Source organism: Corvus hawaiiensis, chromosome 2 (assembly GCF_020740725.1).
Source record: "Corvus hawaiiensis isolate bCorHaw1 chromosome 2, bCorHaw1.pri.cur, whole genome shotgun sequence".
In the NCBI taxonomy this organism is placed as follows: domain Eukaryota; kingdom Metazoa; phylum Chordata; class Aves; order Passeriformes; family Corvidae; genus Corvus; species Corvus hawaiiensis.
The window spans coordinates 33066722-33088823 of NC_063214.1; the positions used below are offsets into that span (position 1 = coordinate 33066722).

The 22102-nt window shown below is 47.6% G+C and overlaps 1 protein-coding gene across 1 annotated transcript; it reads left to right on the forward strand.

Annotated features, from left to right (window-relative positions):
- Positions 1 to 2582: 2582 nt before the first annotated feature.
- LOC125321504 (solute carrier family 2, facilitated glucose transporter member 3) lies at positions 2583 to 13498 on the forward strand. Its single transcript, XM_048294478.1, has 10 exons — positions 2583 to 2726; positions 5637 to 5732; positions 7008 to 7168; positions 7442 to 7682; positions 7856 to 8018; positions 8650 to 8837; positions 9181 to 9285; positions 9707 to 9808; positions 10040 to 10243; positions 10746 to 13498. Exons 1-10 carry the CDS (start codon positions 2712 to 2714, stop codon positions 10956 to 10958), a joined length of 1488 nt encoding a protein of 495 aa, XP_048150435.1. The 5' UTR covers positions 2583 to 2711; the 3' UTR covers positions 10959 to 13498.
- The last annotated feature ends 8604 nt before the right edge of the window (positions 13499 to 22102 follow it).

Here is a 22102-nt window from a genome sequence, read left to right on the forward strand (position 1 = left end):
GTGTTAGGGAATTAGGCTGGACCCATCAGCCTGGCAGAGGTGAGGCTGACACAGCTCCTTGCTCCCAGTAGCAAGAATGACCCTGTATTCCCCGTAGGCACGTGCATGAACCCACACATACACGCTGTGTTATACACAGCTGCCTCACAGAGCTACACAGACACACATTCAGCACCAGTCACCTCACAGAAGGAGCAGGATGGAGCTCCAGCAGTGGGGAGTATACATGTTTATGTACACATGTAAATAGGATGAGGTGGATCCTTCCAAGGAGCTGGGCTCACACAGTCTGACCACAGACACCAGTCTCTGATGCTGGCACAAGGCTGCAGCCCCACTCCTGCTGCTGGTACACACACGCAGAGGTGTCTGCATGGATGGCCAGGATACTCCTGATTCCCCACGGGAGCCAACCTGGCATGCCCTCACCCTTAGAGACAAGCAGCTATCACTGGTACTCACCCCTACAGAGAGCACCTCAGAGCCAAAAGCAGAATTTAATAACGAGATAGGGCAAACTGTGCTAACCAAGTGCAGGACAAGGCTGGACACTTGTGCTGGTCAGCCAAGAGTTTTCATGCAACTGTCCCTTTTTTCCCCATATCTCTCCCTTTCCCCTCTTTGTTACCTCCTCTAAGCATCCCATAGTAAGTCCTGTGCAATCCCAAAATGCTCTTCCCCTGCATCCTGCAAGGTGTCCGTGCCCCCGTGCACAGCACTGCCTCTTTCACAGTTTGAAAGATGCTCCAGCTTTGGCTTTGTGATGAATTTCGCACCTGGGCTGATGGCTCTCCTGAGCTGCTGGCCCAGGCAGGGTGTCCTTAATCCGGGTTGTCACCTGGCATTGTGTCCCTGTTTTCCTCCGGGTGTATGAAAATGCCACCTTTGATGTGCTAATGGCTCTTGTGAGGGGCCTGGAAGTAGCTGGGGCAGAGTGTTAGCTGGGGGCCTCCTTCTGCCATTGTCTCTCCGTGCTCCTTTTTGGGTATGAGGAGGAGCTTTTGTCACACAGCTGAAGAAAGAGGACTGTGCATGCATCCCTTGCCCTTCCACATTGGTTTTTTTTCTGGCAATAATATTTTAACAGCACACGGAATACCCATGAGATATTTATCAAATAAATATAACACATAAATACCCCATGAGGTTGTTTATCACTCACCCTCATAAATGCCATAAAATAAATGGGTGTTTCTGAGAGTGAGTGAGGGACCTGTTAATTTCCAGTTATGTGTGGGCAGGTGACAACACCAAATAAACAGCAGAATCGAATTTAAAATGGGATTGTTCCAGTTCCCCAGAATTTGATGGCAAAAGTGGTGTCCGGTCTCAAGGTATTTTTCCTAACAATAAAAACCAGGGTAAGTCAGTTTTTTCCTCACTGTTCTTGTCCCCAGCCCTAGCTCTCAACCATAGCTGTTTTCTGAAGTCAAAGTCCTTGACAGATTCTTAATTCAGGGAAGACTTTTATTGTTTGACAGCACTTTTGCTTGATTCAAAGCACAGCTCTTCATTATTCGCCTGGAAGAGTTTGGCAATGTTTGACCTGAAGGATGGACGGTAAATGTGGAGCACAGTAGTGTTTGATTGAACTATAGACTCATCAAACGGTTTGAGTTGGGGAGGACCTTAAAAATCATCTTGTTTCAATCTCCCTGCCATGGGCGGTGACACTTTTTACTTTTTTTGCTCAAAACCCCATCCAACCTGGCCTCATGCACTTCCAGGGATGTGGCATCCACAGTTTCTCTGGGCAGTCTCTGCCAGTGCCTTACCACCCTCGCAGAAAATAATTTCTTCCTCTTATCTGATCTAAACCTGCCCTCTGTCATTTTGAAGCCATTCCCCCGTGTCCTGTCACTACCTGCCCTTGTAAGGAAGGGTATAAGTCTGGGACTAGATCCAGCTTCAGCTTTGCCCCCGTAGATTCTATCATCGTATGAAAAATGTATTTTTGGCAACCAGACAAACAATCCCCGAAACTCAGCCATCCAGAGCTGTATTTCATCCGCAGCTTTGCGAGGTGGGAGGACCACCCGCAGAGCACAGCATTTGACTTCAGGCTCTTGCCCCTGCTGTTTGTGTGGCTGCCTCTGCACCGTCACTGCCGGCCTTGCTGCTTTGGCTCACAGACCGAATAAAAGATACTTATTTCTAAATACAACGAAAAATAAATAAAGACGTCGCTTCACGTCACGCAGCTGCTGTCGGTGCAAAGCACTGGTTGTGCCATGAGCCAGCGTTTCGCGCGTGGCATCCGAGGTGTGCTGGCTCCTTGTGCGGTCCCTGCGGCGCGGGGAGCGGGGCCGCCGCTCCACGGCCGCCCGGCCCGCTGCCCCCGCCCGGCCCGCTCCATCACGGCCCGGCCGCCCCGCACGCAGATTCCCGTCACAGAGGGGCGTGAGCTCCGGGAGGCGGGGGGGGGGGGGGTGTTTCGTGATTGCTGCGTTTTTTGGTGTTTTTTTTTTTTTTTTTCTTCTCGCGGCGATGGGTTGCCCGGCGGCAGCTCAGCCCCGCCCCCTCCCCGCCCTCTGCCCTGCGCCTCCCCTCCCATGGCTGTGCCCATAAATCCGCGGTGTGCAGGCGGGAGGTGTGCGCGGGGCGGGTTCGCGGCAGTCTCGGGCGTGGGCGGGCGTGCAGCCTCTCGCGCGTTCCGTTAGGTGCGGGCGGGCGGCCGTTCGCCGGCGGTCGTGCTCCGGGGGCCTCCGACCATGGATGCCAAAAAGGTACGGGGGGCGAACGCGGGCTCCTTTTCGCCCTCTTTTCCGTCGCTCGGGTCGCCGGGCGCTTCGGCGGAGGGCTGAGGGTGGTGAGATGCAGTCGCGACCGGCGTGCGGCCGGGGATCGTCGCCGTCTCCCGGTGTCTGCGGGCCGCAGTGGGGATGGATGCGGTAGTGGTCCCGGCAGGGCCGCTGCTCGGCCCTTCGGCGGCTGCCTGCGGGAGTGGGGGAGGACCGCACAGTTCGGGAGAGGTTGTCGGAGGTCGCTGGATCGATTTGGTTTCGTGCGCGTGGCCTGATGATGCGCATGATGCTGTCCGTGCTGTAGGGTATTGATCACGAGGTTTGTTTCGCTGGCGGCGCCGCACTCGGTTTGTCCCAGGGTTTAGGATGCTAAAAGGGGGATTGCTCTTAAAGGCACTTTTTGGGTGGTGGTGGTATGAGTTATAAAGGCATTTTTAAATTTGAAGAAGGTGGCAGAGCATGGGCTTCCCCTCTTTCTCATATGGAGAGCAGGGGACATCTGCTCATCTGCAGCTGCGAGTGAGGTGTGCAGCAGTGGAGTGAGCTCATGGCTGCGTGTGTTTGAACGTGCTAAGGGAGACAGCAAATACCCAGCTGGACCTGGTGCGGGATGCCGGGGAATTACACGGGAGCAGCCAGAATTGGAGAAGGCCCGGGCTCTCATCGCCATGTTGTTGGGAGGGTGATGAGGACAGCGTGAGAGGATGAGGCAGAGGAAGGGAGAGCGTCTGGTCAAGGTCGCTCGGAGAAGCGCGGAGAGGCCGCTCCTGCCGGGCTCAACAAGTTGTACAACTCTGGGGTTGCAGTCAGTGAAGGAGGGGAGCTGGTGAGGAGCATCTCCTGGGAAATGAATGCAGCCGATGCCTGTGGTCGGAGGGAGGGATGGTGGTTCGAATTCCGTGCTGGTGTACAGACCTCAGTCTTGAGCCTTTAGATAGAGTGGGTGTAGCTGTGCTATTTCCGAGCTGCCCGCTTGCCTTTCGGGAAGCGAAGCACTTGCAGCACTAACAAATGATCCATACATTAGATCACAGTCTGGCTCACTGGAGGGGATGGGTCATGCCGTGTGATGTCTAGGTGGTGGGAGGCTGGGTAGGAGATGAATAGCAACAGCCAAGAGAAGAAGTAGGAAAGAGGGTAGAATAACTAACCTCCTTACAGTTTATTTATGTACCACCTCAGTGAGGGGTACCCACAAAGCAGGGACCTTGTGGTCCCTGCAGCACCCAGAAGAAAAAGGCCAGCTGAGATCACTGCAAGCCATGACAAAGCAGAGTCCTGGGGGAAAGGTGCTTTTGTGTAAACCATGTGGAGAGCTGGGGTTTGCCTGCAGCTTTGCCATACTTGCTGGCTAGAGATGGCCTGGCCTGGAGTCCTAAAACTGCTTAGATATTATAATGCATTTCTACAGGCATCCAGATGCTTTGAAAGTTCTGTGTCCTTGTGGTTCTCTGCCAAATTTCCTTGAGATAAAGAGGGGGGCGGTCACAGGGTGCCTGTGAGAATGCCTGGACTGCCTATGGTGTGTTCAGGTGTGAACGCTACCTCTGTGCTCATCTGCTCCTTGTCCACTTTGTCTCCACCACTGACCGGGGCAGGAGGACATTTACATGATGTAGATGCAGGAAACCATGGCTGAGAGTAATTTCCTCAATTTCTGTTTATTCAGGCTGAACTGGTTGTGTCTGAGGGTTGTGCAGGCCAGAAGCACAGACGTGCTTGCCTTGAAAAGATTGGTGAAGGTGTCATGAGCACTGACAGAAGGTTATTGTCAAAAACTTTGGGCAGTTTGAGAACCACTACTCCTGGAGCTGAGCTAGAAAGTGAGAGACTGGAAGAGCTGTGACAGTAGGCCTCAACAAGTAGTTTACTCTGCCAGGCTTAAGTACAATAATAGGAAAGTCTTGGAAAAGGAACTGTTGATATTTTTGGAAAAGCTTTCAAACCTCCTGAGATGGGAAGGAACACAATTTTTCCAAATTGTGCCAACTCAAGCACTGGCTGCCTAAGTGCCAACTCCTGAGTCACCTGCTCCCCCACACCTCCCTCACTCAGAGCTGGCTTAAATGCCACGAGCTTTAAAAATGAACAAAATGTCAGATGCTTTTCGCTGACACTTAAATTTCTCGGTCTGTGGGGCTTCTGAGGTTGGACCTTCAGGCTTTCCCTATGGCTCTGAGGGCTCAGCAGTTTTTTATTTAAATAGAGATTCAGGTACACTGAAATTCCAGGCAGTGTACATCATTTAAAATACCAGCTATTGCCACAGCTTAAAGAAAAATAGATGGGGAGCTTGGTAGCAGCTGCTGCCACCTCTTGAGGCACGCTGCTCTGCCAGGTGCCCTGGGGCAGGGTTGGGAAGCTCTCGCCTGGGAAAAACACTGTTGCCGCTGAAGAGTGCGTGTTGTAACTGTTATGAGTGACTGCCAGTGTAGCTCATGGGCAGATCTGTGACTCAATTTATGGGAACTTGTCAGCTGGCGCAGGAAAGAGTTAGACCCTTCTTTCATGACATGCCAGAGATCAGCAAAAGCTTCTGTAAAGCAGATCAACCCAAAATAACAGCCACTAATGCAGCCAGTGTATTCATTACTAATGAGCTGCGAAAAGTTGCTGAAGGTCAGGAGATAATAAAGGGGTGGCCCTGACAAGCCCTCCTACTTGTAGTCACAGAACTTCCCCTGCTGTACAGTTGCATCCCCCTTTCCTGGGAGGGGGATCCAAGGGATGCTACTGGTACCCACCCACCCTTGCTGGATAAAAGCCCATTCCCTGCCCTCAGAGCCCTTGCACATGGTACCTATGAGCGGCAGCTGCTGTTTATGCTGAAGAGAAACTCAAGTTGTGTAGAAAGCCAAATTAACTAAATAATTGTTCCCTCTCTTTCCACAGAAAATCACAGCGCCTCTTGTCTATGCTGTTTGCATTGCTGCCATTGGATCTCTCCAGTTTGGGTACAACACTGGTGTAATTAATGCACCTGAGAAGGTGAGACGAGGAATGAGCTGGGGAGGTGGGATGAGTGAGGGGCTGATGGGAAGACAGTGGTGTAGAAAGGAGAGGGACTGTCTCCCCAGCAGCCAATAATTTGGTTCTGGTTTATGTAGTCAATAAGGCATTTAAAGCCCCCTTTCAAATATAACATTGAACAGGAAGGGCAAACTTTAGGGGAGGAGAGAGAGCAAACAGAGAGATTAATTCTCCTAATTAGGAGCGCAGGAAGGGCAGGGGGGCTCCATCTGCCATATGTGGTGTGTGGAGGAATGTGAGCCACTTTGGTTTTGAGTCAGAATAAACCAACCATGGCAGAAGGAATGCAGAGAGCAGCAGGCAGAAAACAGTTAAGGGCTGGTAGGAATTACAGCTGCCCTAATTTAGTTTATTTCAAGTTTCTTTATTTTACTTGTTTATTCATTCCTTGTGTTAAGTATAGATTCAGTACTTGCAAAAGGGTTGTGACTTGGCCATTCTGACCGAATCATCCCATGACTGTAGCCTAAGAACCAAGACGTGAAGAAAATGAGATGTGGTTTTCATGTAACTTTAAGATGGTTCCTCTGTCAAGAACTGAGTCATGAATACCACATCCACCCTGTCTCCGGGAAGCGATGTTCATGACAGGATGGGGGATGGGGTTGGTCCCTCCCTAGCTAATGTCCTGCTGCCATCTGCTGGGGGAGACACTCTGTCCCCCCCGCCCCCAGCCCATGCCAGAATTTACCTCACTAGCTTAGAGAGATGCCTGGGAAATCAGCAGCGTGGCCCTGTCACATCCCCATGGGGCAGCATTATGTTAAAAATAAACATTTTTTCAGGTTTACTTCAGTGAAGCCTTGTGTCTCCAACTATTTCTGTCCCAGAAATCCTAACCCTGCTGCCAGTGTTTTGACATTGCCAGAAATGTTCCCATCCTCTCACTGGTCATGTTTTCTTGTTCCCTTTCACTCCCAGCTGTCTCACGCCTCTTCCCAAGAGCCACCAGTGACTCACATCATCTGAAATATTCAGAAGATAAGCCTGTTTTCCTTAATAGACACTGCTGTCCTGTGGGTACCCCGCCTGCCCCCCCCCCCATTGAGTGAAGCACTCTCCCTCATCATACTGCTACTTCAGTGCAAGCTCCTCCTTCTGCACCCTCATTTTCCCTTGTATAACTTATTGCTGCGTTTTTGGGTCTATCTCTGTTTTCATGGCAGCAGGAAGCAGAAGGAAGACAGCAGTCTCCCCTCTGGATTGTGACTCTCTACCTGATTCCTCTTGCAGATCATCCGGACGTTTTTCAACAAAACTCTGTCAGAAAGGAGTGGGAAGGCTGTCTCCCAAGAACTCCTCACCTCTCTGTGGTCACTTTCTGTGGCCATCTTCTCTGTAGGAGGCATGATTGGCTCCTTCTCAGTCAGTCTGTTTGTAAACAGATTTGGCAGGTAAGTAGGGAAGAGGGATGCAATCTGTTGGAGAACTTTTCCCTTCTGCAAAGGAGCATTGGGAGAAGAGGGCAGAGGTAGGAAGAGATGTCTCAGGAGGAAGCAAGAATGTGTGGGCTGCAAAAAGGATTGCAGACCAAGGCAGGAGCTGAATGGGAATTACTCCATTCTCTTCCCACCCCTGATATGGGAGATCATGGGCAGGTTTACCTTTACCAATATTCCCGCTGTATTGCCAGTTTAAGCTCATTCTTGACATCTTTACCCTGGCAGGAGGAACTCCATGCTTCTGGTGAACATCTTGGCCTTTGCTGGTGGCCTTCTCATGGCCTTCTCTAAGGCAGCAAAAGCAGTGGAGATGTTGATTCTTGGCCGCTTCATTATTGGTGTCTTCTGTGGCCTCTGCACCGGCTTTGTGCCCATGTACATCAGTGAGGTCTCACCCACCAGTGTCCGTGGCGCCTTTGGCACCCTCAACCAGCTGGGCATTGTTGTGGGCATCCTGGTGGCTCAGGTAGGCGTGGTACAACCTGATCCTACCCTCAGGTGGGGGAAGGAGGGCTGGGAGAGGGCGAGGAGGGCTTTAATTGCCACCAGGTGCAGTATGTGGATCCTGTCATACTGGAGTGGGGGTGAGGAACTGAAGTGTTTAAAATCACTCTTGTTTCTCTCCTATTCCTGGTGTAGATCTTTGGACTAGAGGCAATCATGGGCACTGAAGGGCTTTGGCCAATGCTTTTGGGGTTCACGGTCCTCCCGGCAATCCTGCAGTGTGTAGGTCTTCTGTTCTGCCCTGAAAGCCCCCGTTTCCTATTGATCAACAAGATGGAGGAGGAGAAAGCCCAAGCAGGTAAGGACTCATCTCAAAGGGGCAGGGCAGTGTTCTGGCTCTCAGCCTGCACTGCACTTGAGTGGGAGGCCAGGACTGATTCTGGAGCCTGTGGTGGATTAGGGTGTGACTCCCGGAGGGCACCAGGCCTGGCCTACCTTCCCATCCTTTAGGTTGCACCAGTGCCAGGAAGCATGAGAAACCTGGCAACCCAACAGAGACTCCAGGTGGGATTAAGATGTGAGGAGTGGCACCTGGCCTGGTGGGATGTAGCAGCACCAGCTGCTGCTACTCCACCAGCTCCTCCTGAAAGGCAGGAAATAGGTGGCATTTAACAGGGAGCTTGGAGGGCGGGGGTCGGCTCTGGCAAGAGTGTGAACAGAATTTCAGGATCAAACATAAGCTTGTAGATCAATCAACATGAGCAGGATCTGTTTTCTGTGCTGATCACAGCACCCTGACCTCTGGGTTGAAAAGAAGAGCAAGGCTGCCTGCAGAGGCTTGGTCTTTCCCAGGCAGCAGGCCTTAACACCAACTGGAGGTGTTCAGTCTTCCTGCCGTGCCCTCCCTGCAATAGCAGGATGGGATGCACACCCCCCACAGCCAGCAGGTGTGTGTCTCATACCTGACACCTTTGGCTTCCTCCCTCCAGTTCTCCAGAAGCTCCGTGGTGATCGAGATGTGTCTCAAGACATCCAGGAGATGAAAGAAGAGAGTGCTAAAATGTCCCAGGAAAAGAAAGCAACTGTGCCAGAGCTCTTCCGTTCTCCAAACTACCGTCAAGCCATTATCATCGCCATCATGCTGCAGCTCTCCCAGCAGCTCTCAGGCATCAATGCTGTGAGTTACCTTCCTGTCCCATCTTCTGGGCCTCCCTTATCTCTGGCTAAACTTGCACTTGCCACTGGTGTGGAGAGATCTATGAGTCCCAAAACCTCTTTGTGCCTTGACTGGAGGGTCACTGTTTTGTCATCTGGCTAAGATGGAAAGTGGATATTATGGCTTTTGCTTTTCCCACAAGACACTGCAGCCTTGCACCAAGTGAATGAACCTTGACTGGAAGCATGGTGTGGAGTGTTGCTTAGAAACTCCCTGCTGGGTATGCAAGCCATTAGGCAGAGGATGAGGGACATGCTCTCAAACATGGAATCATGACTGTGTTCAACCTTCTCTTCTCTTCCAGGTATTCTATTATTCCACGGGGATTTTTGAAAGAGCTGGTATCACACAGCCTGTCTATGCCACCATTGGAGCTGGTGTGGTAAACACAGTCTTCACTGTGGTGTCGGTGAGTGGAATAGGGCTGTGTGTCTGCCTGGGTCTGTTCCTGGCAGATGGAACTACAGACAAGTAACCAGGCAAAGCACTGGGCTACGCACTGACCTGTAGGAGCAAAGACAAGAGTGCATCCAAGGCATAGTGGGAGGAGAGATAGGCAGAAAGAGGTGTTGTTGCCTTAGATGAAAGAGAAGGTGGAAAAGGAGTGCATGTGGGGAAAAGAGTGATGAGAGAAAGCAGTAGCAAGAACCAGAGTGGAAGAACTTGTGCTGAGGATGGAGCAGCCTGGTGACCTGCACTGAGATCACCATGGTCACTGAGGTTTACAGGCAGATAAGCAAGAGGTGCAGGATACTGAGCAAGGGAACCTGTCCTGCTTTTGCTGCCAAAGTAATGGATTTCTTTTTTTCTTTCTGCCTTCTCCTTTCCAGCTGTTCCTGGTGGAGCGTGCGGGGCGCCGGACCCTCCACTTAATTGGTTTGGCTGGCATGGCTGTGTGTGCTGCTGTTATGACTGTAGCTTTAGCTCTGAAGGTGAGTGATCAATGTTACTGTCCAGGCTGACCCCAGCAGGAACCTATAAGACTATACATCTGCTTTGCTCTGCAATGCTGCCCTGTAGGCAGGTAGAGCTGGGGCTAGAGCCAAGTGTGCAGTGGAAAGAGCAATTTTATAACTGGGAACTGCTACAGTGTTCGCAGTGCAGCTGAGAAAGTTGTGACACTGGAGATGGCGTTGTGCTGATCATATCTTGTTCCCTTGCAGGACATTGTGGACTGGATCAGGTACATCAGCATTGTTGCCACTTTTGGCTTTGTGGCTCTTTTTGAGATTGGCCCTGGCCCTATCCCCTGGTTCATTGTGGCAGAACTCTTCAGCCAGGGCCCACGACCTGCAGCCATGGCAGTGGCCGGTTGTTCCAACTGGACCTCCAATTTCTTGGTGGGAATGCTCTTCCCCTATGCAGAGGTAAGTCTCAGCTAATAAAGCACTGTAAGAGCACTGCAGTATTGGAATAGGTGTCCACAAGGGTAGCAGAACCTGCATCTCTGAGACATGACTATATGACCTTTAATAACCTGGCCTCTCCTGGAAGTTGTCCCTGCTTTGAGAAGTGGGCTGGTGAGTCTTCCAGAGGTCCCTGAGTCAGTGTTAAGATTGTTACTGAAGGCTGTTGCTCACCTTATATTCTGCTGTCTTAACTAGTTGTAGCTTACAAATATTTGGAAGAACCATCTTAGTTAGGACATCAAGGCTTTTGCTTTAAAAGCCTCAATTTTGGTCACCCTCAGGAAGATTAAAGACCTTTAGAAGCCCATGGGAACCTGATTTCAATTTTAAAAATGCTGTGATGACAAAAAAGTCAGTAAGGGCACTGTTGGAGAAAGGTGTTGGAATTTTAACCTGTCGACAGCAAATGACCTTACATGTAATTTCAAAATGAAACCTTTTTCATTTGTCCTCCCTGCAGAAACTATGTGGCTCCTATGTCTTCCTCATCTTCCTTGTTTTCCTGGTCATCTTCTTTGTCTTCACATTCTTCAAAGTGCCAGAGACCAAGGGCAGGACTTTTGAAGACATCTCGAGGGGCTTTGAAGGACGAGGAGCAAATGCCCCCACGTCACCCCAGAAGAGCCCCATGGTGGAGCTGAACAGCATACAAGCTGACAAAGCAGCTGCCTAAGATCCATGACACACCCATTCTTCAACTCTTACATGCTTAAAGAGTCATTAAAGGAATGAGTAAAGAAAACCATGAGAACTGGGACATTTTTCCCCTCCTCAATTGCTGCTATTTTCTTCTTTTCACCCACATGCTCGCCCATTCTGCCAGGCTTGCCAGCGTTAAGCAAATCTGATATGGGTGGTCTGCCATACTGGGAAGCACCTGGCACTTGCAAAAATAATCTCATCTTTCCTGCCACAAACATCAGGAGAACAGAGAAGAGCTGGCAATATTTTTACTTTTCTCACGTAAAATGGCCATTTGGGGTTAACATACTTATGCACACAGTGACCATTATGTATTTGAATCTAATCACTATTTTTGTAGTGAGTTGAAGTGACCCGCTAAACGAGTCCCCAGCCCTTTGAGTCTACTCTGTGTGTGTGTATGGTGTTACACTGGAAGTTAGCAAGCTTACCAAAAAACCATCTTGCTTTTTCCTATCCAGTGTGCACTTTTTTTAGCCTCAGGAAAAAGGGGACCAAGTCACATGCATATTTTTTTCCTGCCCTTTAATGTTTTTTTTGTATAGACAGACTGAAAGCATACTTTTACTTCAGTTTATTTATTTGTATGTCACTTTGTAAATATTTATTTTTTTAATGGTGTACAAAAATGTACAGATAATGAAATTGGAGAAGTTTAAGAGAAATAGCTATTCTAACAAAAGATGCTGTAGACTTGAGGTGCAATAAGACTGTAAAGGAGAAATGTGGTACTAAAAAGGAGGTTGAGCATTTAATGTGGTATGTACAGCAGAGCCAATTATGCACATCACCTCGAAGTTATTGGTGCCCTCTGGAAAGAAATTCAAAGAATTGTGTACTTGTGGGAAAAGGTATGTTTCTGCACTAAAATCTCTGTTATTAGGGATTTTTGGTGGCTATTTTAAATAATTGTTCTCAAGTGTTGATGAGAGTGTGATATTGCATCTTAAAATGGATGTTGTTGGATTATATTTTCAGACATGGTTTTAAGCATTCTATGGATGATTGAGGGTGGTGATTGCAAACCAGAAGGTAATTATTCCTGCCTTCTCTTAATTTTATTTCTTTTTGGCTTCTCTATTTGTAGTCTAGTACGTCATAAAGTCTGAAATTTGCAGATTGTCATTTAAAGGAGTGTGAGGATAAAAATTATTTTTCCAAGCTGTATTTTCTTAGCAATTGTTCCTATAAATATTACAGAGGCATGTAGCATGACCCTTCTGGACACAGGCATGGTCAGTTGTGGTACATGTAAGTTCATAAGGGTAGAGATGCAGGACTAGACACCAGAGCTACTGGAATTTGCTAGTTCAGCAGTGTGAAAGGTCTATAGTGCTCAGTCCCCTGCTTGGTTGAAGGCCAGATGTTTTTTGCCCCATATATCCTCTCTGAAAGGTCTGCATGATGTTGTGGTGCTCACCAGTGTGCTTTGTAGACGTGTACAGCTCTGTAATAGTGCCTCTGTTCAGAGGGATGTGGCAGGCGGTAATTGTTCATCAGTAAGTGTCCGTCTCCTTGCTTGTCATTCCGCCAGGCAGTTGAGTTTGTGTATCCCCCACCCTTGCTGCTGAGCTAGCACAGCTCAGGTCAGGCAGGCAAAAAGTAGCACATAGGGTACACTTGCAGTCAAGGAGGGGCAGCTTTACTTCACTGCAGCGTTCTGTGACAGGGTCCAGGCCTGTGCCTGTCTAGACCTGCACAGAACAGGTAGCACAGAGGTGGGTCTGATTTAAACTCTTGCTCTTCTGAGATCAAGCTGCAGTTTTTGGACTTGGTCAAACTCAGGGTGACCTGCTGGAATTCATTACTGGATATCCCAGAAGAGAGGCAGGCCCACAGATTCTGAGGTGGTAAAAGGAAGAAAGGCTTAGAAAGGATGGAATGACAGCAAGACTTTTGTAGTGTGGGTAGCCCAAGCTTTCTTGCCAACACAATGCTTCACAGCAAGTTAGAGAAATTCCCATTGATGTATATTCTGATAGGGCTTGTCCGACATTTTCAGTAACTAGTGATGACATTTCTACCTTCCCTAATGAGAAACAGTTGCAAAGATCAGTTAAATTTGCTGCTGTTAAATGCTTCCTGTGAATTAATTTAAAATGCCCCAGCTTTGCACAATACAATCATATTACATCCAGTTTTCCCAAGCTTTTTATCAGGCTTACATGCCAGATAATTATTCTCAGAAGTATTGTATAAGACTTCTCTCCCAATTTTGATATTTTGGCTCAGTTATGTAGATTTCTGTGCCCTTCCTTTGACCCTCCAGCACATCCAGACATGATATTTATGGGTATGTATGTTAGGAAGTTCTCCCCACAGCTGTGCATAAGAGCATTCCATACTTTGCATCAGATGTGTGTTGGCTTGGACTGAAATGTGTTGGCCTTTCTCACATGGTATTTTTGTTATTTTCTTTTTCTGTAACAGCATTGTGAATATTTTGGATGGATTTTATATGCTTATTAATGTGGTTGTTTCCTGGTTTTGAAATAAAAAATATGAAATAAACACCTGATTTGGATTTTACCTTTATCCTGTAGGTCTTCTCTTACTCTTTTATCACAGCCTGAGACTGCACCCTGAAATGTTACCAGCATCTACCCTGCAACCTTTTTGGGTAGCTCAGCACTCTGGATTTGCTGTTTTATCCTACTGGAAGTGGTAATTTTTCTCAGCCTCTATGCAAATCACCTTTAATTCCCTCACCATTATTTGTTAGCAATTTTTAAACTAAAAAGATATGCTTCTCTGGTTCTTGTTTGCCCAAATCCTTTTGGTTTGTGTGCAAATACTTTCCCAGTGTAACAGGAAGGGAGAGGAAAAGTGGCTGGAGGTTGAGAGTCCTGCACAGAGCTAAAGAACCTGAGACAGCCCCTGCTCTGTTCCCACTGCAGTCCTCAGCTCCTCTGCCAGGAGGAGGAAGGAGCCCTTTGCAGTGTAGCTGGTGCTTTACCTCCCTCTGTCTGGGATGTGACCTTCGTGTCCTGCTCTGAGATCGTGCCTATGTATGCTCAGTAGTGGATACTGGAAAGGAGCAGGGTGGTGGAGAGAGAATCCCATTGCCCCAGGAGCTGATCCCATAGCTCAGGGAGCACTCTCAGGGCTCTGGGCTGCTCTCAAACTATGTGAACAAAATCTCCTTCCGCAGAAGCGGATGGAATGAAGTGAAAGGAAGGAAAAGATGGCAGACCCCAGAGTACCTTAGAGCAGGAATATGGCTAATATAACTCCAGAGTCAGTGGGCTGCTCCAAGCCTAAAACAAGGAAAGAGTAGGGAACAATATAAAGCCTGAAAAAGCTCAGCAGAGCTCCCATGAAGACTTTCTGAAAGCTGCTGTTGCTGGCTGCTGCGTGTTCCTAGCTCACGCCAGTGTTTTGCTAAGCTTGGTATGCAACCAGCCTTGGAGCAGAGGAGTGCCCTGGGCTAATCTGTCTAGGATTGTTTTTCAATTCTAGCTCAACTATAAAAATAAAGCCCAGCCATCCAAACTCATAAGCATATCCAGCTCAAACTTAACACTTCAGTTTTCTTTGTCAAAAGTGGAATCAGAGAACAAAATCATTTGGGACCAAAGCATGTGATTTGCTGAACCCGAAATTAATCTGTTGTGTAGTTTCTTGTGATAAACTTTGGGTAGGGAACAAGGCTTTGGTTTAGATCTGGTTAGTCCTCAAAATTGTAAGGAAGCTTGAAAAGGAAAACCTGTTAGCAATTAACTGGTTTGAATGCAATTAAATGGTTTGAGAATGGGTTGTTTTCAGCTGAAACTGTTCACATTCAAGTGAGCATGCAGGCAGTTCTTGTAGCCACCACAATACCCCACAGAAATGAATCCCTGGAGAATTCTTGGAGTGAAACTACTGCTGAGTGGACAGGAGATGAACTCCAAGGGTCCCAAGTGATATCAGCCACATCAAAGGTTTCAGTGCTGTTTTACAGGCAGGAGCACAATAGAGCATCACAGCATCACTGCCAACATTTGGCACTTTCTGCTTGTGTTATTTCTGATCAATGTCTTTGCGTACTGGGCCAGAAAATCAGTTTATTTCTGTGAGAAGAAACATGGGAAAAAAACCTCCAGCCAACCACATTTTATTGGAGGTAGATTTCACTGGTGCATGTCCAGCGTACAAATCTTTTTATTTGGTTTTGTGTTCTGAAACGAGGACACAAATTCTAGACACCTCAGTAGCTGGGAGATATGGGGCAGCTTCTCCCTTGGGAAGGTGAGAGCACAGGCAGGACTGCAGTCTTACCTCCAAGCAAAGCTGCTAACCCCTTCTTTGAGGGTTGCTCCAAGAAGGAACATTTGCTAGTTTGGTGGGGGATTGTGCCATCACTGCTTTCATTTGAGAGGAAGGAAGGTGTGGACACACTGCCAATGTCATTGTGATGGGCCCCGATGGAGCAGCATCAGGAGGTGACTCATCACTACCTTTTCTCCCACTGTACACATCGTGAGAAAGGCCCTGCCAGCAGGTAAATCAAATGCACATTTTGTTGCACAGAAAATTTATGTCTGGCTTTTTTTTCAGACTTTCTGTGGACCAGACCGAGGACACAATTCTAACATTTTCTTCACTTTTAGAAGGAATCTTTGAAGACATGTGAGATGCTTGCTGGAAAACCTGGGGTCCATGGCTCTGGTCTGTCACTTGTGCTTTAGCCTGGCTCTCTCTTTACAGTGTGAGTTACCAGATGAGAGACGGTTGTCTTCATAAAACGCTGCGGGGAAAAGGCAGCACTCAGGCTGTCTTAGACAAGGAAAGAAAATTGTTTTCTTTCCTAAAATATATATTGCTACAACAATTTAATTGGTGTTACTTGAAAGTGTTCAATTTCTAGTGGAGGCAGGTTGTAACTTTTAAAAAAATTCACTTGCTGTGATAAACCTTGTTTCTATGCTATACCTCACTAAATTACACAGTATTTACACGAACTGTCTCTTCCTCTTCCATAAGTTTCAGCAGGCCTGATAGCCACATGACTGACCTGCTAAGTCTGTTTTCTGCCTGTGTTGCACAACCATTCTCTGTTTAGCAAGTGGTCACATGGGTTTGTGTAAGGCAGTCATACTGGTGCACCAGTCACTGTGACATGCATTGAGGGTCCACTGCAGATCCTGTTCTGAACCAGCAACTGGTGATCCATGTAGTGATCAGCCTGGTCAGACACCACCCTGTTTTTCCGTCCCTGGTCTCTGTTTCATCCTGTTTTTTAGTCTTTTCCATCATGAACAAATTTGCTTTCCATTAACAAATTTGGTTCTCCATCACAAACATACTCCTATGTTTATTGCTTCCTTTATATTCCTGTCACCAAGTGCTATTGTCACTCAGACTGCATAGTATCTAGTTACATTGAATTCTTTGGGGTCTGGACTAGATTTATCTCTCCTTTGCTCTGCTTATTTCTTGCAAAGTGCTCTCTCTGGTATGGATCAAATCTCACAGTGACAGTCTTAACCTAATAACTCTGCTTTGAGTCTAGTATATGATCGAAAGAGTCCTCAAGGTTTAGGGCAAAGTCACCAGAATAATTTTCCACTGAGGAAGGCATAAGGATGCAGAACCAGGAGAGGATGAAAGCTAGGAGCAGTGGTGAACATGTGGAGGGATGCAGCAGTGTAGCAGGAGAATGAGGAAAGAGAAAAAAGCAACCATACCCAAGACCTGGAAGGAAGATAAGACGTTTATAAGTATGAAAAGGTGGAACAGGATCTAAAAGAGAGGAATATGAACTTTAAAAGAAGCAGGTAAGAGACTGAGGAAGTGAAAGATTGAAGACAACCAAAGTACGGGCCCTTGACCTGCACACAAAATAAAATGAAGCCCAATAGCACTCCAGTAGCTTATGAATCACAGGGAAGAGCTCAGCGGTTCTTCAGGGTAAGAGAAACAGAGGTGTCACCACCATGTGTCTACAATTATCTCTGCTGCTGAAGCAAATAGCTATGTCAGAGTCACAGTGTTCCTTGCAGTACAACTTCACTCTTGATCCACAACAATTGGGTTCTACTTGCTTGAAAGATGGCAGTAAAAATGCCTCTTAAGAGCCACAGGCAGGTAAAACTGATGAGCATGCAAGATACAGCTGGCTCAGCTGGACTGAAGGGATCACAGTGGCAAATCAGAAGCAGCCTGGCCATAAGCACAAAGCAGAGGCATCTTCCTACCTGTGCTAGGTAGTGCCAGACAAGATCCAAACAGAACCGGCCAAGGCCAGTGTCAGCAAAGCCTGGTGTGGACAGACACCACCACTGCTGAAACCTGCAGGGGCTGGTCCAGCTCAGAAAAAATATCCAGGCAGAAATGCTGAGAGGAATACTTTTCTTTATTTCATGCCTGGCATAGGGCAGATGATAGGGAATGCAGTACAATACAGTCACCCCAGGACAATGCAAGAGACAAAATTTTGTGGAGCGATGGAGCAGCATCACCCCACCTCTATGCCCCTTCTTTTTCTCACTCTGACACAAGAGTGACATTCACAATGGTCATTTGTAGTTCATAGGTAATGGTGCATATTGTAATGCTCTGGTCACATACACACAGAGACACAAAAAGTTAAAAGTGTTGTATTAGTGTAAGGTTTTGGTGTTTCGAAACACAAAACCGAAAACCTAACAAAACTGAAAAAAGGGGAAAAAAAAGTAGAAGTGAAGGGAGAGAAATATTTTTCCTTGTGACTGGAAAGTCCACTTCCTGACTGGCTGTGTGTGTGAGAACAGAGCAGCCAAAGCAACAAACACCAGGGCTGACTAGAAATTAAGGTGTAGCAAAGATTTAGTGCACAGTGTTGGCTTTTGAAAAGGTAGTTTCAGGTTTTTTTCCTTGACTGGGACTTAATTTTTAGTCACAGGTTTTGTTCTGCTGAATGCAGGGTCAAAACAAATTAGTGGCACTTTAAAAACAGAGACTGAGGAAATCTAAAGCTCATAGGAAGTCTTAAAGGAGTGAATTCTGCAACGAGGGTTGAGAGGGAGGGAAGGATGGGACTCATGCCTGGAAATGCTGACAGCTTTTAGGAGCCAGAACCAGCCACTGCAACTTGAACTGGGCAGGCTGGACACACCTCAGTTCCCTGGCAGCCTTCTCTGGCCTGGAGGCCAAAAGGGACACAGGAATGGTCCGAAATGCACTCACTTGGCACTGGATATGCAGTCACTGGGTGCATTTTCTTGTGCAGGGCCCTGACGTGAGGGAAACTGCAGAGGCATAGCATGGCTCATCATGTCCTTGTCTTACCTGACCTGGAAGGGCAAGGTGATGAAAGAGGAGCACAAAGGAATGGGTTGATCTCTCCCTGACAGTAATACTAAGGACTGCAGGACTGGAAGATCTGGTGCCAGGTGACTGAAAGATCCGGATGGGTCCAAAGGGGTTATACTGCCCCTGCTCCTGGACTCTCTGAACTGGGTGCTCCCGGGAAGGTTTTTGGAGCACAGCCATGAAAACCATATTTGAAGCGGCTTCCCACCAACACTGCAAACCCCAGCTGAGATTCATATTAGAGTCCAGGTCTTTCTTCTGAGATAAAAACATATCTAATGTGTGGTTTGTGGGTGCGAACACTTTGGTTGCACAGATACCTTTGCTTGCTCAAGGTAGTACGGTGTTAAAAGTGCAGTTGGATACAAGATATTTCTGTGATTAAGCCAGACTTCCTATCACTCCCGTTTTTTAAAATAACATCATCTGAAATTATCTCCCCCATGTCTGCCCCCTTGGTTCACATTGAAACCTTGACAGACAGACATGAAACCCCCAATTTTTATCTCCTTTCTTACAGAACTCCAGAGTCTGAGAGGTGATGAGGCACTGAACATGAGTACTCAGCAGCTAGGTCTGTGCTTATTGTGGAGAGAAGCGGTGTCTCTGTAAGGGAAGCTTAGGAGGGGCAGGTGGTGGGTTTTTATGAGTGAACTGTGAGGAGATGTCAACACTATCTCCAGTTTCTCATGACCCTACCCTGTCACCTTCTCTCTATTTGCCTATTAAAATCAACTGTTCCTCCAAAATAGTCCTGCTACCTGGGGTTTCCCATTCTAGCTGGATCACCCTAGAACTGGGAGCCATAAGCTTCCTCCTTTCCATCTTTCCTCTCTGTGCCCTTAATGCCAGCTCCTGGTTCCCAGTGGACTGGGACAGAAATCTGAATGTGGTGCTTCTCTGCAGTAAGGAAACAACAATACCTTGTTCTCTGAAGCACCCTGTCACATGGGGCAGAAAATGGACCAGTAGCTACTGTGGAGTCTCATCTCCAGTCATTCCAGATCTGTATTAATCTGCAGATATTGGCATGCTGCACTTCGCCGTTCTACTTCACAGTGTCTGACCCAGCTCTCCCAGTATCTCTCTAGCCTGTCCCACACCCCAGTGCATAGAAAAATGCTAGTCAACCTGTATGGGCTGCTCTCTCAGCTCTTGCCCTCAGCACTGAAGCATCCTGTTGGCTGTGCCAGCATGGCCAGAACAGTGGCCATGTGGGCCCAGCAGCTTCTGCCTAGATAGATGCGCTGTTGGATATTTTGTAAGGAATAGCTCATAACCATTGCACATAAGCTGAAACCAGTGTGAAGACTTTCTTCCTCACTCTGTCTCCCTGGTTATGAATTTTCCATTGACATCTCCTCCGGCCTCATGGAGGTGCCAAATATTTCATGGGCAAGTGCATCTCTAAAAATTACATGCTCAGATAAAGCAACATTTAGTGGATGAACATCAGCAGAACATCAGAAGTATGTGGAAGTAATAGATGGGAGAATACTTCTTCTGTTTCCAGATATTGCTTAGGGGAAGGTTGGGGGAAATCTGCTAAAATTTCGTCAGTTGATTATGACTTTGTATAGTTTGTTGAGCTTTGTCTCCAGAGCAATGTTCAGTGCTGCAGAATATTTTGTTGGGCAATCAGTCGGTATAGGTGCAACACCTACTCTTTCTGATGTGTTCTACCATGTGTCAGGGTGTGAAGAGCGTGATGGGTTGCTCAGGACAGTCTTTGGGCAATGTCAGAGTACCAACCTGGGGTTTAGAGGAGCTACTGATGCTGTCATTCACAATCACTGGGATATTTTACATCTTCCCAGTATGCTGAGTAGTGGTTTGCTGCCATACCTCCCCCTCCTTCCAAAGCAGTGTGCTGTGCCTGTGGTGTTAACTCCTGTCAAAGTTTATCACATCAGTCACTCTCTCCTAATCCATACAGCCAGTCCTTCCATTTTAAAAAGCAGTCAGTTTGTCCTTGGTAAACCAGCATCACCCTTTCCTGACTGCATTCTTGTCCTTGGTGCATGGGATGCTGGGTGCCAGGAGGACACCGCACTGAGGTAAGGATGGTTGGTCTGGGGTTCACCGAGTCGTCCTGGCTGCTCTCTGCACAGTTGAGTGTAACATTAGCATTTTTCCAGCTGCCAGGGATGAGAGATGGAAGACTCTTGTCTCATAATCACATCAGGTAATTCTTTCAGCAGCTTCAGAAATGTCCTAGCACTCTTGAAGTGTATTCTATTCAGTCTCATGCACTGTAATATATTCAACCTCCCCAAGCAGTATCAAGCCTGCTGCTGCCCCACTCCTGGCTGTCCCTCAGTTTTACAAAGCGTTACGATATCTCTGGAAATCTGGGAGCAGGTTTTGCTTCTACAGACTATAGCAAAGAAGGCTTTGAGTACTTCAGCCTCATCTAAGGCTGAGGCATTCATAACTACTTTGTCCCCCCCATTCTTCCACAGACCTGTATTTTGCCTGGACTGGTTACTAGGATAGTTGCACAATCCCTTTGTCACCCATCCTAATCCATGCAGGTTTCTCCTCTAGCTGGGCTCTAAGGCCTTTCTGACTTTGTCCTTCTGTTCCCAAGCAATGCTTCCATCTCCTTCTCCATAGCCTTTTTTGCCAGATCTTATGCACATGCTTTCTGCATTTGAAATAGTTGTGAAGCTCCTTCCTTAGCCAGGATAGGTTTCATCCAATATTACCAGACTCCCTGCACAAAAGAATGATTTTAAGATGCACAAAATCACTTCCTGAACAACAAAAAAATGAGGTTTGAAGATGCTTTCACAGTGTTGGCCAGGGCAAACAGTTGTGCTGGGTCACTGTCTTTTTACAACTCTCTCATGCTGCAAATCACTGGAAGAGTGACTGGTGGCACAACTGGAACTGCAGATTTCTGGCACTCAAGCCGTTTTCTACCTTCCTTCCCTGGTGTTACATGAGTGTGGACACAATGGAGGCTGTCCATATGGAAGGACATTGCACTCCCAAAGCCCAGTGAGCACTTTCCACCATCTCATAGCAGTCATCATGGCACTGGTGGATCGGGGCAAGGTTGATTTGAAATTGAAGATGGTGTTTAGGGAACTGAGTAAGAGGAAGACAAGGAAGGTTGGAATGGAGTGAAGCACTGAGAGATGATTGCAGCAGAAGACCTGGCAGAGACATTGAGTGGCTCTGGAATGGAGTCCTAGAGCTGTGAGGAAGTGGTCCTGTAGTGAGCAAGCCAGAAGGATTATCATATACCCAGAGCATTGGGACACTTGCTGGCAGCGTGTCTAGCACGTAAAGCAGGAGACAGGAGGGAGCTGTGTGTGATAAGGAGAGAGAAGTGTGCAGTGAAGAGGGGTCAGATCTCTGAAGGCAAAGGTGGTTGAAAAGATTTTATAGAATTCTTGAAAGTGGTGTAGCTATGAGTGGAGCCGTTTGAAGCAAGGTGGAGTGGCCATCAGGTAGTTTTAGCTAACTATTTCAGTGTCTTGGTGTGAGACCCCGCTTTTCAGTCGTGGGATCATGACTACAAGGTGGGCTGGGAGCAGGCAGCCACGAGGCAGAGGAGGTAAATAAACTCTAGCCTATATCCACCAAGAATGTGCAGCTCAGCACTTGCTGTCACCCAGCAGCCTTTGTCTTTTTGTCACCATGCTCTCTCCAAAACAGTTCTTTCATGTCCATCCAAGAGTGTTCTGTGAGTACAGAGATGGCTGCCGAGGTGGTGGGAATGAACAAAAAATGCTGACAGCTTTGGAATAAGTGGCATGCTGAAGGCTAATCTTGTTTCAGCAGCTAGAAATGGGACTTGGTGTGCTCTGGGCCTCTCTGTCCTGTGGATAA

Coding starts and splice junctions, on each gene's coding strand:
- LOC125321504 (XM_048294478.1), top strand. Junction 7,683..7,855: donor TGGGCATCCTGGTGGCTCAG/GTAGGCGTGGTA, acceptor TTCCTGGTGTAG/ATCTTTGGACTAGAGGCAAT. Junction 9,286..9,706: donor CAGTCTTCACTGTGGTGTCG/GTGAGTGGAATA, acceptor TCTCCTTTCCAG/CTGTTCCTGGTGGAGCGTGC.